This window comes from Euprymna scolopes, chromosome 17 (assembly GCF_053919585.1).
Source record: "Euprymna scolopes isolate OS-2025 chromosome 17, ASM5391958v1, whole genome shotgun sequence".
NCBI classification, from domain to species: Eukaryota; Metazoa; Mollusca; class Cephalopoda; order Sepiida; family Sepiolidae; genus Euprymna; species Euprymna scolopes.
The window spans coordinates 11,506,007-11,521,854 of record NC_136498.1 but is presented as its reverse complement, the minus strand read 5'-3'; the positions used below and the strand labels follow the sequence as shown (position 1 = coordinate 11,521,854).

The window sequence follows — 15,848 nt, the reverse complement described above, 5'->3', positions numbered from 1 at the left end:
TTATGATGGGTTTTTTTTTCTGATGATAGTTAAGAAAACATGCAGAGTAAATACTTTCTTCCTTCATTCATTATAATGGAAGAAATAGAGAAGGTAACAAAGACTTTTCCCCGAAGAGTAGCTTCCCTTGGAAGCAAATAGAATCCTTTGCACATCCTCATTTATTAAAAGGTTGAAAGTTTTGGAAGATATACTAGCCAATAATTGTGTATACATTACCATAAGAGAATTAGTTTTAATTTTTTAACAGTTTGGTACAATTAATAATTTTATGATCCAAGAATACCCTGATAATGGAATTTAACTTTAAAAATCTTATTTTATAACTCAAAAAAAAAACAGTATAGTTTTAAAAAAATGTGAACCAGTTGACTCAAGTACTTCTGGAAATGATCCTGATATTCATGAATCCCGAGCCGATTAAAGATGCCTGTACTTTCCAAAGTACCAATCCAAGCTGTGTCTAGAAACGTCCTTGTGTTCATCCACGTCAGAGTTCTTTAGAAACTTTCCTTAGCTTAGCCCTGACTACTTGTGTTGAATAGCAGGGGTATATATTTAAAAATGACGGGAGTTCATATTGGGAAAAGACACAAATGACGATGGCGATGAGGGAGACATTTATGCAGACTGGGATGATTCTTGGAGGTTTCATATTAATACATACTGTGAGATGTATGCAACAACTCTTATAACACATATACAGAGGAGGAGATACTTCACTTATGATGTAGGGGAGGGCACATAACTTGGAAAGGTTTACACAAAGTTCGTTATAGATGATGATAAAACACATTTTCCTTTTTGTTGTAAAGAATGACGTCACGAGACAACACTTACAAAACATGAATGGTGATTTCTTTATTCATCTGATCGGCCGGTCGATGAGGTCAGGAATTAAAACTTGGATCTACATGGTCTAATGTTCTACCCTTCGGCTGTAAGGGGCTCCTATTCCAACTGATTCTCACTCCTCAACTCTCTACATCAAGTGACTGACGACTTCTTAACTCCGAACCCACAGATTCCTATATTGAGAAAATCTCCTTTGTTTATGGCGTCAGAAGTGTGTTTTTCAAACGTGACTAATTTTCACGTGGCTTTACATATGTTTGTCCAAACACACTTTTGGCAAACAAAAGAATCCTCAATTATAATTCTTATCTATTTTTAAACAATATAATTAACTCGCATTGTGCATTCATTTAACTGACATTTTTAATCTCTAGATTTCTAAAGAATAGACAATCAACTCTTTTTCCGACATCAACAATATTTAACTATTTCTAATAGAATTAACAATAGATCGAATTTTTAACATTCCGTTTTTCCATTATCTTTAACACTTGCCTACAGGGTTCGATTCTAACCTTATCCTAATATCATTTTCACTTATCTAGTATGTCTTCTTACTTACATGATAAGGGACAGCCCTTCATGTAACACTTGGCCCACAGAATACTTGCTAGTCTCGCCTCATGTTCTGCTTAGCTAGTTTTAAGCTTCCACTATTTCTTTGAGCTATCGCTTGGGTTCGTTTCTCATCTAAATGCTCCTTCGCCTTGGCCTTATCTGGTGTAAAATGCTAAATGTATTTGACAGGGAAGCTTCCGATCTTAGTTTTCTTCCGGTAACTGTCCTCACTAAAATTTACTGATTAAGTTATTTTAGCTTTTTCTGGTAGGCTTGTATTTCCAGTATCTGGTAAAGTTTAGGCCTACTTTTTAAGTTCAACCGAGTTATAACCAGTCTACAGTGTGATTGACCAATCGTTTGCCTTATTAAAAAAATTCACTTGAAATACACATAGTCAACATGGAGTACTTTTGCCATATCTGATATGGTGTCTCCTTCCATTACTACATTCTGAAATTTGAAATTTTAGTTACAAATAACGAGAGTAGAAAATAGATCTTGGGTTTACTTTCGGTAATCGCCTAACTCTCGCTTCTCTTATTTTGTTTTTTAGTCCTCACATTCCAAGGAGCAATGTTTCTGACCGTGTTGACATGTTTTTGTTCTTGACGAAGTATTTTTTGTTTTAATTTTTTATATTAAGTGGTTTTATGCCTTGTCTAATACGATTTCACACAAAAAAAATGCTAACTACTAAATCTAAATGTTGACTCGTTTCTAAAGTCTCTGTATTTATCAGGAAAACGATTAAATTGTCAACTTTTTAAATGTTACCTTTTTACGTGTTTTTTGGCAGGTGTTACATCAAAGGTTTTACATGGATGCCTTAAGATCATGTGGTGACATTCGTTGCGTAAGAACAATCGTAAAGAAAATGGATCGTATCATATCAATTTCAAAGGCTCTGTTTCTTTATGATCTTGCCTTAAACTTTGAACCCGATGTAGATTTAATCCAAGACATGATGGTAAGTTTTTGAAACCGTTTTTTTTTCTGATTGCTATGTAAAATGGAGAATTGGCTTGATTTGAATGTCAAGATGAGAAATAGCCATATTGTTGCAGCAGTCGTGCCTCTATTTAATGGGCTGATCTTGAAATGAGAGTTCAAAAAAATATATAAACATTTTCTCTAACATAAAATCAACTTTATTCAAAAGGAAAGCGTGAATGTAAGTTGATTCGGCAGGCAGGTATTACAGTAGAAATATAATTTTCGGGAATTTTTACCTATTTTTGCCTCTTGTCATGATGAAAAGAGATGAGAGGACATGTATTGTTGTCTACGTTAAAGACTGAATGTGTGCACTCAAATAGGGAGGAGGCAGAAACAGAAAGGTATGGATGTCAATTCTCCATAAGATATCATTCGAAATGCACTCATCTTTTATGTGGTGAGCATGGTTCAATCAGTTTACTGTGAAGAAAGAATAAACTGATTGAAAGGTTTACGCAAGACAGGCCCTCTGTGTTGGACACAGTATCCTACTTAAATATGCCAAGTGCGTGGCGATGGCTTCATAGATGAAAGGTGTATAGTCGCCGATCCGATATATATATATATATATATATATATATATATATATATATATATATATATATATATATATATTATGTAGAGAGAGAGAGAGAGAGAAGAGAGAGAGACAGACAGATAGACAGACAGACAGAGTGAGAGTTAGAGAGAGAGAGAGAGAGTTGAAAAAGGCTGAATATTTTCATTTTCTTATAGTTCATACTTAAGTATAAAATGAACAATAGATTGTACATTTCTTTTTGAAAAAAAAATTAATATTTATTGGCAATATTTTAAATGAGATCGCTCATAGAGTAAATGTGGTATTGTGGTGATTGTTGAAGCTGAAAGTGATGGACAAATCATGTAAGAATATAAGAAACTGTGCTTGGACGAATGGGTCAAACTTTTTTACCCTTTCATTGTAGATGAAGTTGATATTTTATTTGTGGATCGTCGCCTTCGGCAGTGGCTCCCACTTGTATCCAATTATTTGGGTTCTGTTATGTGTCTGCTACCTCTCACATTAATGTTTATGAGTGATATGACTTTGAAGGTCTAATCAATGGCGCTGTCTTCTTCTCCTTCGTCTAGCTTCTTTATTTTCAGTCCTCTCCTCCTCAAAGTCCACAATGCCTGGACGTATTCTTCCTCACATGTTCTGAGCAGATTTTTATTATGAGAGTAGGTCTACATTACTTAAGACCAGCACGCACTTAATCTGGTCTTTATTGCGCATTTCCGAGTCTCCTTGTGGTTTGGTCCTGCTGGCATGCTCGCCATAGAGCATTACTTGAGGAGCCTGGATTAATCCATTCCGAGGATGTGGTCTGCCCAGCAGAGGCAGTTAGTGGCCTCAACGCTAGTCACTGAGGTTCGGTGCAAAAATTTATATGTGTGGCTAAATAATGCAGTATAATGTTGTATTCTTTGAAATTAAGATTTACGTGTACCTGTGTCGACTATTTCCCAAGTGCAGAAGAAAGTGTATAGCTAAATCACAATTATTTTTCACAATAAAAGGATTACTTTACAAATAAACAGTTTTGTATATTGTATATGTCTGCTCTAGTATTTGCAAAATTTTCTTTTCAGGACTTGTGCAATAAAGAGAAAAGGCAGAGTTGTACAACATTAACCATACTTGCCAAAAGATTTTCTAAGAATGCCGACATGAACCAGAAAGAGGTAAATATTTTGCTTTCATAAGCGACTATTATTGCAGTGCTATTAACCCATTTATTAAGTTTATATTCAATCTTACTGTTATGTTTGACGTTCATCTTCGTCGCCAACTGTTATGTTTGCAGGTTGAACCAAATAACGTATAAGGCAATACTAGTTTATATTCGATCTTACATAAAATATTATCTTGTGAGATTTCAAAAGTTAAGTCTAATAGCATGTTATTGGCATTTAATGAAATTTTTTACAAACAAGTCTACTCTTACCAAAACTCACAGACGACTCATGGATAAAGGTCATAAATTAGACGGTGAAACATCAAGGAGGTTAGTAATAATCGTCGCAAACTGGTCAGGATTGATTATTTAAAAGAGGTCAGCCAAAATTTGTTTACATTGAATGTTGTATTCAGCCAAGAAAAAACTCAGATGTACTCTGTTCCACAGATAGGCAGTTCTAGGAAAAGGCTTTGCTCATGGCAGTTTCGTTCAGAAAATATTATGTAGTGCAACCCATATCCAATGAGTTGTCAGGAGATGACAAATTTCATTAAATCAATAAATAAATTTTAAACTGAAAATGACTTTCAGCACATTATATTTTTCTAATGTGGAGAATTGCTTTGTAAATAGAAGCTTTTCTTAATATGGGTAGGAGGGATGACACAGTTTGAATAAATAGTCTGGCAGTCTTCGTCTCAAGATTTTCTAAATGCTTATATCATCATCATTTTGTGACTACAATCGAAATGATGGAGTTCTGTACTCCATCGTCTTTTCATACGGCTGGTAATGTGTGTGCACATAACCACTATATACATTGGAAAGTATGAGGACTTACATCTACCTCAATCTACATACATTGCCTTGGCAGTCCCAAATAATCACCCATCTGGCACTTGTCATGCTCAATGTTGCTTAAGTTGTTATCTGACGAGAACAGGTGTGTTAACATGATTGTTCTGTATATATACACAGGCTCCTTTACCAGACTATGGACACCCACGAAAGGGTGCCTGCGCATGAGATTTTTGTGGCAGGAGGTGTGCAATCTCTAACCACACCTCTCCTGAGTTGACATGGTTAAATACCTGTGGCAAGTGAAGCATATGTACAGGAGAACCGGAAACAAATGCCGAGATAAGCGGAGAGCACATACAGTGCCTAGAATTCCTAAATACACACATCTGGTACAAACCAGGCTCAACGTTGTTTAACTTTGGTGATCTGACAAGAACTGGTGTGTCAACGCGATTATGCCATATATATATATATATATATATATATATATATATATATATATATATATATATATTCCAACTGCCATCATAATCAGAGTAGAAAATGTGATTAAGAAAAAAATTGTAGATAATCTTTCTAAGAATGAGAGAATGCTACTCCAGTACATTAAGATGTTCCATTCGAAATCCTGTGCAGATTACCAAATTTGACAGAAAGATTCATGAGTTCGGCAAGATACTCCTAAAGAAGGTTGAAGGTTACATCGGTCAAAACGTTGTGTGAAAAAAATTTGAGATGAGAACAGTGATGCAAATAAATCAACTAATACAAACCTTAAGTTTAAAACTGTTCAAACAAAAATTAAAAGCTTAAATTACTTCACTGCATTAATAATATTATCTATGTTATTATGGAAGGTGGTCGTTATTAAGTAAATAACCACGGGGACTGAAAACCTAGGTGTATCATGTTCCAATCCAGTCGGTTCTGTAGAATCAATTTCACTTAGGGATGTTGGCAACCTTCCACATTGTCCCTACTGCAATAATTTCAATAACAGAATCGATTAACAAAGTTATTCTATGCTAACAGAAATATATTTACTTCCATACGTCACCACACTGCATACATTTGCCTGATAGACTCTTTCCTTGATCAACAGTGGAAACGCTCTGCAAGTTAATGATGACAGTAGTTCCCTGAACATACTCCATCCACTTCTAACTTTTGCAATCACATTAATATTTAGTTTTAAAACTATATTGGATGAGAGGTTAGCATGATAGGGGACAAAGGAACACAAACACACTTAGAAATGATAGTATTTTTATATAATGTATGTGGGAGAGAAAGAAAAGAGAAAGAAAAGAAAGAAAAATAAAGAGAAAGAAAACCGTGTGTTGTTTTGCGAATACAAACATCTGCAAGACATATTTGTGGTTGATATTATCGTCCAAATAGCAATTCTAAATGTTCTTACATGTAATTCTGTGAAAAATAATATTATCAACTGGCAGAACCTGCAGGAATTCTACAAGATGAAAATAAAAAAAAATGTTGAACAAATATGTTTTGATAAAACTGAAATTTTTCTGAATAGTGCACAAAATTAGTTTTTAGGCAGAAAAAAACAATAACAATGAGTTGATCATCAAAATAGTGTCCATTGTATTTAAAATATAGAACCAACCAAAATGAGATCGATTTATAAGTAATAATAATTACTCAAATAGTAATTTTGTGCTACATAGTCCAATACAAACAATAAAATCACATTGTAAGAGATAATCTTTAATTTACTCCTTCAATTTAGCACCTCTTACCAGACAATGTCCTTTATGCCCTGTTTCTATTGAATGTTCCCTTTATATATAAAGTGCTGCTGCCATCTTTCTTCAATGAAGAACCGCTGCATGCCAAAATTGATACGAGTTTTTTCTCACACTGTTACAAAAATGCTCATATATTATTATAATAATTATTGTTTAGAATCACCAGATTGTTTTTTAAGGCCACATTTTATGTATTTGGCCTTATTAAAGAAGTTTGCCATTCAAAAATTGTATTTAACTTTTTTCAAAGCAGTTTGACATTCAAAAATTGTATTTATCCTCTTTCAAAGCAGTTTGACATTCGTAAACGTTCAACAGGCACCGGTGAAATGTTCATCGGTTCAATATTTTCTGCATGGAGGAATTCAATGATACATCTCTGCTTCTGATGCATGTCTATGACAGTGGTTTCATTTGTTCTCTCACCGTCAATATCCACAAAAAAGAGATTAAGCTTTCAGTTCAGGAATACATAAGTTCAGTCATCATAATAATACAATTTGCAATCTCCTTTGATCCATTCGAGCGGAATACAAAAAATAGGAAGTATTACTTTTAGAACACCCCTCGTACATCAATCCATAATTTGGCATGTTCTGACGTGTCAAAAGATGAACTATCAAAAATCAGCAACCTGATACTTTATGTTATATCTTATGTCATGTTTAAATGATTATTTATTTGGACTTGTTTTTCTCTCTATGATAAATGTGTAGTATTTTTGTGTTTTAATTTTTAGAATAAAATCCCAATTCAAAATGCACTCAAGTTTTATCATCAAGCTTTAAAAAGATTTACAGGAAATTACAACCCAAAAAGAGATAACAGTCTTATGTGGACTTTAAAGGTAAGTATTTAATAATACTCTTATATGTCACCCCCATTCACATCTCTCTATCTCTCCACCAGCAAGGGCATGGGTGTCAAAATAAAGTACAGTTATTTTCATATCAGCTACATGATTGTTTTGTTGTTATTAAACAAATGTATATTCATATGCAATTGAAACAGTGAAGCTGATAAATTCATGCATACTCATAATATAACAGGTAAAGTAACGTTCATGTGTGGGTATTGAAAGAACAGTTTATCAAGAATTCTTACTGGAAAGAACGTAAATGCCTATTGAAGAGAATTTGAATGCCTACTAAACACTATCCTCAGGTGTCTTTGTTCTCTTTGTAAACATGGCATGGGGGGATTTATTATGTGATTTAAACCCTGGCCAAATATTAAAAAATATGATGTGCTGTCTTCTCAAGCCATCCAGCATATCTTCCGGGTTATGGATGGAGACACCCCCCCCCTTATTACTGGAGGGCAGCTTTTCATAAAAATAAAAAGCCATTGACCATAAAGAAGTAGTATATAAAAATATGAAGAAAAATAAAGTACATAATTACATACCAGCAAAAAAACAACGCCTCAACCAATTTATACAAGAGGCAAACAATGGGGTAAACCTTCTAATCTTTGGAAATGGCATTCCAGCCATGACAGAGGCCAACCAGGGTCACCGATCAGGCTACAATAACAGAGGTCCTGGACCCCTAGTCAATAAATTTAGTAACAAATATGAACAAATCTGAGTTGTTCAAAAAAAGGTGTTGCTGTTTTGCTATCAGTATTCAAAATATGAAAAGCGAAGAAAGGCAGCAAATTAAATCCAAGAAAAAAGGAATCGATTTTCCTGAAAAGATAAGGAATACACTGACTGCCCGAATAAGATGACTGGTTTCCCAGATGAGAACATATATGAGAAAAGATGAGATAAACCTCATTAAAAATACATCCCTAAAGGAAGCAGAAAATAAGTACCTTCCAATCAAGGAAGAGGAAAAAAATAAGAAGGTAAGAATTTAGATGAGAGAGGGAAAAAGTGGACACTTTTAAGAGTTGTGGATATCAAACAAAAACAAAGGACAAAAACCTGAACAGACATTTTCTTTCACTTCTGTTCAGATAAAAGAAATGTTCCACCCAAAAAATTACCTGTCAGCGACACAACAGTCTAGAAGGTTTTAATGAAGTTTACGTGTAAAAGTATATGAAAACAGAAGTATCAACCCATCATTGACCAATGCATCATTTTAAGAACACAGGCAGAACCACACCACCATTCATCTGCTGATCCATTCAGACTGTCTGTGCCTATGGCACCTCAACAGGGATCCACTCTAACACTCAGATCTCCCAGGTTGAATGACGCTCCTACAGGTCCTCACCACTAGCAGGTAGAATTGAAAAAAACTCAAAAGAGTCACTCACAAAATCTTCGTTCTTCAACAACTGTACCAGCACCATTACTTCAAGAACTCTCAGAAACGAATGATGAGCAGTTGGCCTTAGATAAAGAGTTATACAAGATCATTGAGCAGTTCTAGAGGATGGGTCTGGAGGAAAGACCTCAGCTACCAAAAGTACAAACTATCAGAGCTCTCAGGCAGTGATGAAAAGGGTTACTGTTGCTCTCCAGAGACGTGTACTATACAATTCATTCCTCACAGAGCTGCAGTATCCTACATTGTTAGAAAAACAATCCCTTCATTCCAAAAGCAAACCCAATGGGAGTCTGAAGTACAAAATACAACACCACACTGGAAACGGAAGCTCTGAAATTAGTTGAAAGTTTGCAGAAAGGAATTGTATCAGATCAAGCAATTCTTTGTTGCTCCTGCAACGCAGCAATGGCTGAAGACCATCATCTGTAAACTTTGTGTAAAAGATTGGACAAAAATAGGGACGCTAAAACACATAGCAAGGGAACTTGAAGGTATGCTTTCAGCACTTGCTAAAGGATAAAAGGAATAGGGTGAAAACCAAAAATAAACCGTTTAAACAAATTTCACGACTATTCTACTGTAACCTAGTAAGGGGCACAATAATAGTAAAAAAGATGTCCAAAAAGCAAAAGCTGGACAATTATTCGAAAACTAAAGTGCTTATGATCAAGAGGCTTAATGGATCTTAGATGTTGCTAAAATCAACAAAAACAAACCAGAAATATCAGAACCTGAACTAAGAGCCAGCATGATAATGCAAAAGCTGAATGAGTCTAGAATTACAAAAGGCCTGGCAGAGACAACTTACCCAATTTCTGGCATAAACAACGAAAAGAAAATCATTGACATTATAGCAGTTGCGTCAACAGATTATTGAGGGGTAAAAAGTTGTCACACAAGTATGGCTGTTAAAAGGTGATACCAGCCTCGTACACAAAACACGCAGAACAATGTCTTATTAAATACAAGTTCTTCACTGGCCTATAGAATACAACACAATAGAGTGTATAAATATTTCCACTAGACGATCTGTAAAAAGTTGAACATCGAATGTAGTAGCAAGTCCCGCAAACATATACCGGAAATACTAGTTGTAAATGAGTTAGACACCATCCACTGTGACTCTGCGATTCCAACAGCTATGCGCCTAGAAAACGAAGCTATTAAAACTAGCAAAGTGATATGGGACAAAGAAAAAAAAGAAACCTTATTAGAAGTTAGTGTCCCCAATGATGCTGGCTTAAAGAGAGCTGAGAGAGAAAAGATAACAAAATATTAAGGTCTTATGTATGACATAAAAAAAACTGGAATTTTAGGAAAATCTCTATCATTAAAGTAATTTTAGGAGCAACTGGAGTCATGAAAAAAAATAAAATCAAAACTACCTGGTAAAAATACTCGATGAACCAAGTGCAAGAGAGATTCAAACAATTGCACTTAAAGGAATGGTTAGAAGGCTAAAAAGATCTCTCAGTTTCAAGATAAGAGATAGTGGAGGAATGTTTGACATTCGATCGGATGCCCCATTTCCAGCATAAACTAACTGATAAGAAAATTGAAAAAAATTTGGATGCTTCATCCCCAGCTTGAAGAAAATGTAAGAAAATTGAAAAAAAAAGTTACAGAGAGAAACTGAATGCTCATTGGCTGTCCTTGAATCTTAAAAATCTATAGAAAAGTTTGTCAGAACAACTTGGTATGAGGATACTTTTCCCAACAAATAAATCCTGAACAAATATTCAAAATAACATAGTATTCGCAGCCAAAATAAAATCCTTTCAGTATGGCTGCCCTGCATTGTCTCATATGAGAATTGGTGAACATTCTCGAAGTAATGTGGCCAACACCAATAAGTGGGATACTTCACCAGACTAGATGAATTTTTGTCCTCGAAGCCAATGAGATCAATATAATAAAAAAAGGAAAGATGTAGTATAACTAAGTTAACTGTTCAATCAGCAATATATACAAAAATTAATATTCGTAACTATTTAAGTAACCCAACATTTAAGAGATAAAAAATCAATTAAAATTCGAATATTTATGCGTCACAGATAGAGATCAAGACCTTTTGACTTTCGAGGACTTTGAGTAAAGTAAAGTGAAATAAGAAACAAATCTTTACAAATGTTTTACAATATAACATTAAATTATCTTTTATTTAAAATATTACATTATATTATCTTTTATTTAAAATATTACATTATATTATCTTTTATTTAAAATATTACATTATATTATCTTTTATTTAAAATATTACATTATATTATCTTTTATTTAAAATATTACATTATATTATTTACAATTTTACATTGTATTATCTTTTACTAAAATATTACATTATGTAATCTTTTATTTAAAATATAACATTGTGTTATCTTTTATTTAAAATATTAATTTATATTGTCTTTTATTTAAAATAAAACATTGTGTTATCTTATATTTAAAATATTACATTGTGTTATCTTATATTTAAAATATTAAATTGTATTATCTTTTATTTAAAATATTACATTATATTATTTTTTATTTACAATTTGACGTTGTGTTTTGTTTTAATTTTAAATATTACATTATATTATCTTTTATTTAAAATATTAAAATATATTATTTACAATTTTGCATTGTATTATCTTTTATTTAAATTATTACATTATGTTATCTTTATTTAGAATATTACATTATATTATCTTTTATTTAAAATATTAAATTATATTATCTTTTATTTAAAATATTACATTATATTATCTTTTATTTTAAATATTACACTGTATTATCTTTTATTTAAAATATTAAATTGTATTATCTTTTATTTAAAATACTACATTATATTATCTTTTATTTTAAATATTACACTGTATTATCTTTTATTTAAAATATTAAATTGTATTATCTTTTATTTAAAATATTACATTGTATTATCTTTTATTTAAAATATAAAATTATATTATATTTTATTTTAAATATTAAATTATAATATCTTTTATTTTAAATATTACATTGTATTATCTTTTATTTAACATATTACATTGTATTATCTTTTATTTAAAATATTAATTTATATTGTCTTTTATTTAAAATAAAACATTGTGTTATCTTATATTTAAAATATTACATTGTGTTATCTTATATTTAAAATATTAAGTTATATTACCTTTTATTGAAAATATTAAATTATATTATATTTCATTTTAAATATTACATTGTATTATCTTTTATTTAAAATATAAAATTATATTATTTTTTTATTTTAAATATTACATTATATTATCTTTTATTTTAAGTATTAAATTGTATTATCTTTTATTTCACATATTGCATTGTATTATCTTTTATTTAAAATAGTAAATTATATTATCTTTTATTTAAGATATTAAATTGTATTATCTTTTATTTAAAATATTGGATTGTATTATCTTTTATTTAAAATATTAAATTATATTATCTTTTTTTTATAAATATTACATTGTATTATCTTTTATTAAAAATATTAAATTATATTATCTTTTTTTATAAATATTACATTGTATTATCTTTTATTTAAAATATTTAATTGTATTATCTTTTATTTTAAATATTACAGTGTGTTATCTTTTATTTAAAATATTAAATTATATTATCTTTTATTTAAAATATTACATTATATGATCTGTTATTTAAAATATTAAATTATATTATCTTTTATTTTAAATATTAAATTATCTTTTATTTAAAATATTAATTTATATTATCTTTTATTGAAAATAAACCGTGTTTTCTTATATTTAAAATATTACATTATATGATCTGTTATTTAAAATATTAAATTATATCATCTTTTATTTTAAATATTACATTATCTTTTATTTAAAGTATTAATTTATATTATCTTTTATTTAAAATAAAACGTGTTTTCTTATATTTAAAATATTACAGTGTTATTTTATATTTAAAATATTAAATTATATCTTTTATTTAACATATGACATTGTATTACCTTTTATTTAAAATTTAACATTGCATTACCTTTTATTTAAAATATTTAATTATATTATCTTTTATTTAGAAGTTTACATTATCTTATCTTTTATTTACAAGTTTACGTTGTATTATTTTTTATTTAATATATTAAATTTTATTATTTTTTATTTAAAATATCACATTGTATTATCTTTGATTTACAATTTTACATTATATTATTTTATTTACAATTTTACATTGTGTTATTTTTTTTAATATATTAAATTTTATTATCTTTTATTTAAATATTACATCTTTTATTAAAAATATTAAATTGTATTATCTTTTATTTAGAATGTTACATTGTATTAGCTTTTATTTAAAATATTACATTGTATTAGCTTTGATTTAAAATATTAAATTTTATTATCTTTTATTTAAATATTACATCTTTTATTAAAAATATTAAATTGTATTAGCTTTTATGTAAAATATTACATTGTATTAGCTTTTATTTAAAATATTACATTGTATTAGCTTTGATTTAAAATATAAAATTATATTATCTTTTATTAAAAATATTAAATTATATTTTCTCTTATTTAGAATATTACATTGTATTATCTTTGATTTAAAATGTTAAATTATATTATCTTTTATTTAAAATATTAAATTATATTATCTTTTATTTATAATACTAAATTGTATTATCTTTTATTTAAAATATTACATTGTATTATCTTTTGTTTAAATTATTGAATTGTATTATATTTTATTTAAAATGTAAAATTATATTATCTTTTATTTTTAATATTAAATTATATTATCTTTTATTTAAAATATTAAATTATATTATCTTTTATGTAAAATATTAAATTGTATGATCTTTTATTTAAAATATTACATTGTATTATCTTTTATTTTAAATATCAAATTATATTATCTTTTATATAAAATATTAAATTATAATATCTTTTATTTAAAATATTAAATTATATTTTCTTTTATATAAAATATTACATCGTATTATTTTTATTTAACATATTACATTGTATTACCTTTTATTTTAAATATTAAATTATATTATCTTTTATTAAAAATATTAAATTATATTATCTTTTATTAAAAATATTAAATTATAGTATCTTTTATGTAAAATATTTAATTGTATTATTTTTTTCTTTAAAATAGTACATTGTATTATCTTTTATTTAAAATATTACAGTATACAGGGTGGGCCAAAATAAGGGTCCTATTTTTAAAAATTCATGTAAGTTTTAAGAAGTGTTTTTCGGCCAAAATTTGTTTTGTTTATTTCCAAAAAATCTCGGAATGGTCAGTCTACACACACATAAAGTTTGGTGAGTTTAACTTTTATTTTGTGGAAGTCATTCAAATTTAAAGATAGGACCCTTATTTTGGCCCACCCTGTATTATCTTTTATTTAAAATATTACATGATATTATATTCTTTTTGAAATATTACATTGTATTATCTTTTGTTTTAAACATTAAATTGTTTTATGTTCTTTTAAAATATTACCTTCTTTAAAAATATTATATTCCTTCTATTTAAAATACTACAGTGTATTATCTTTTATCTTCTTCTCTATATAAATAATATGAACTCATTTTTTCCCGTCGGATTTTTACCTTAATAGGATTAAAAATCAAGATATTTCATGCAAATATAATATGCACAAACGGCAGAACAATATCTGAGGTGTGTTATAGGCTTATTATTTCTCAAATTCCTCGATAATCTTAGATTTCTATACTTTTTCTGCTGAGAAGTCACGGCCAAAATCGGTTAAGATCAATGGAAGTGGTAAAATATTTTCTCTCTAATAAATTCCTCCTCCCCCTGCCACCACTTAACACCGTTTGGGGATCGTTCACAAGGAACAGTTGAGAAGAGAACACCATAGTTCTTTCATGTGAAGTTATTTAAAATCACTAAACTAAGCTGCAGTGCTCTGTGGCGTAGTGGTTAGCGTGCTGGACAATTCACATTATATTTTCACGTTCGCGCCAACCTACCGTAGTCGTTTTTTTTTTTTTTTTCCTAAACAACTGGAATGGACTTTTCTTGGTGGCCGAACTGTTAACGTTGCAGATGTTTTTTGTTTTTTTTCACACTTTATTTTCCTACTTTTACTCATGACTCCGGGTTTGATCCTTCCTACTTACCTACCATAAAATTTTTTAAAACTCCCCCCCCCCATCCCGGAAACAAACACTCGAGCAACGCCGGGTACCCCTGCTAGTTTAGAATATTACATGGTATTATCTTCTATTTACAGTTTTACAATATTACAATTTCTATGAGTGTTCATTACTTGGAAAATGTCAAATGTAATGATTTATTTGTTCCGTCTTTTTCAGGGTTTTGAAAACCTGGGAACGTTGGTGCAAGACTTTCACAGCGAGTGCATTGGCGGTATTTTAAAAGTTGTCAAGAATAAGAAATTCAGCTTATACGTGAGAAATGCTGCTATAAAAGTATGCAATTCTTTTTTATATACTTTTTTATTATATTTCTACCAATGAGAACTTTTATTTTGTTTCAATTTCTTTTCATTATTATTTTAGATTGACAATTTCTAGTATTTGGATCATTCAATTTGGATATTATTCTGAAAACGTTTCAACTGATGTAATCTTCCACCTCCTTGAACTGTATCTTGTTAAACTCGGAAATCTTTCTCTTGAACTCGGGAATCTTTCTTTTGAACTCGGGAATCTTTCTGTTGAAATCGGAAATTTGTACTGAATTTCAAACAAATTTAAATCATGAAGTTATCATGTTCTCGTTGCGCCAGCTATGACTTAGGGCTTGTGGTGTAACGGATAAATTACTAGGTAAAATCCAGTTTCAGATTAACACAGGGTTACAGTTCAATCCTTCAAGAATACAAGTTACATTCATTGAGCTTAGAC

General features: G+C 29.6%; 1 protein-coding gene across 1 annotated transcript in view; it reads left to right on the top strand.

The window, feature by feature from the left end:
* Positions 1–15,848, top strand: part of LOC145296661 (uncharacterized) — a 214,994-nt gene that overhangs the window by 56,132 nt on the left and 143,014 nt on the right. Inside the window, exons 9-12 of the mRNA XM_080142600.1 lie at positions 2,213–2,383; positions 4,027–4,119; positions 7,428–7,535; positions 15,294–15,410. Coding sequence (XP_079998726.1) covers positions 2,213–2,383; positions 4,027–4,119; positions 7,428–7,535; positions 15,294–15,410 — 489 coding nt within the window. The remainder of the gene's footprint in view (positions 1–2,212; positions 2,384–4,026; positions 4,120–7,427; positions 7,536–15,293; positions 15,411–15,848) is intronic.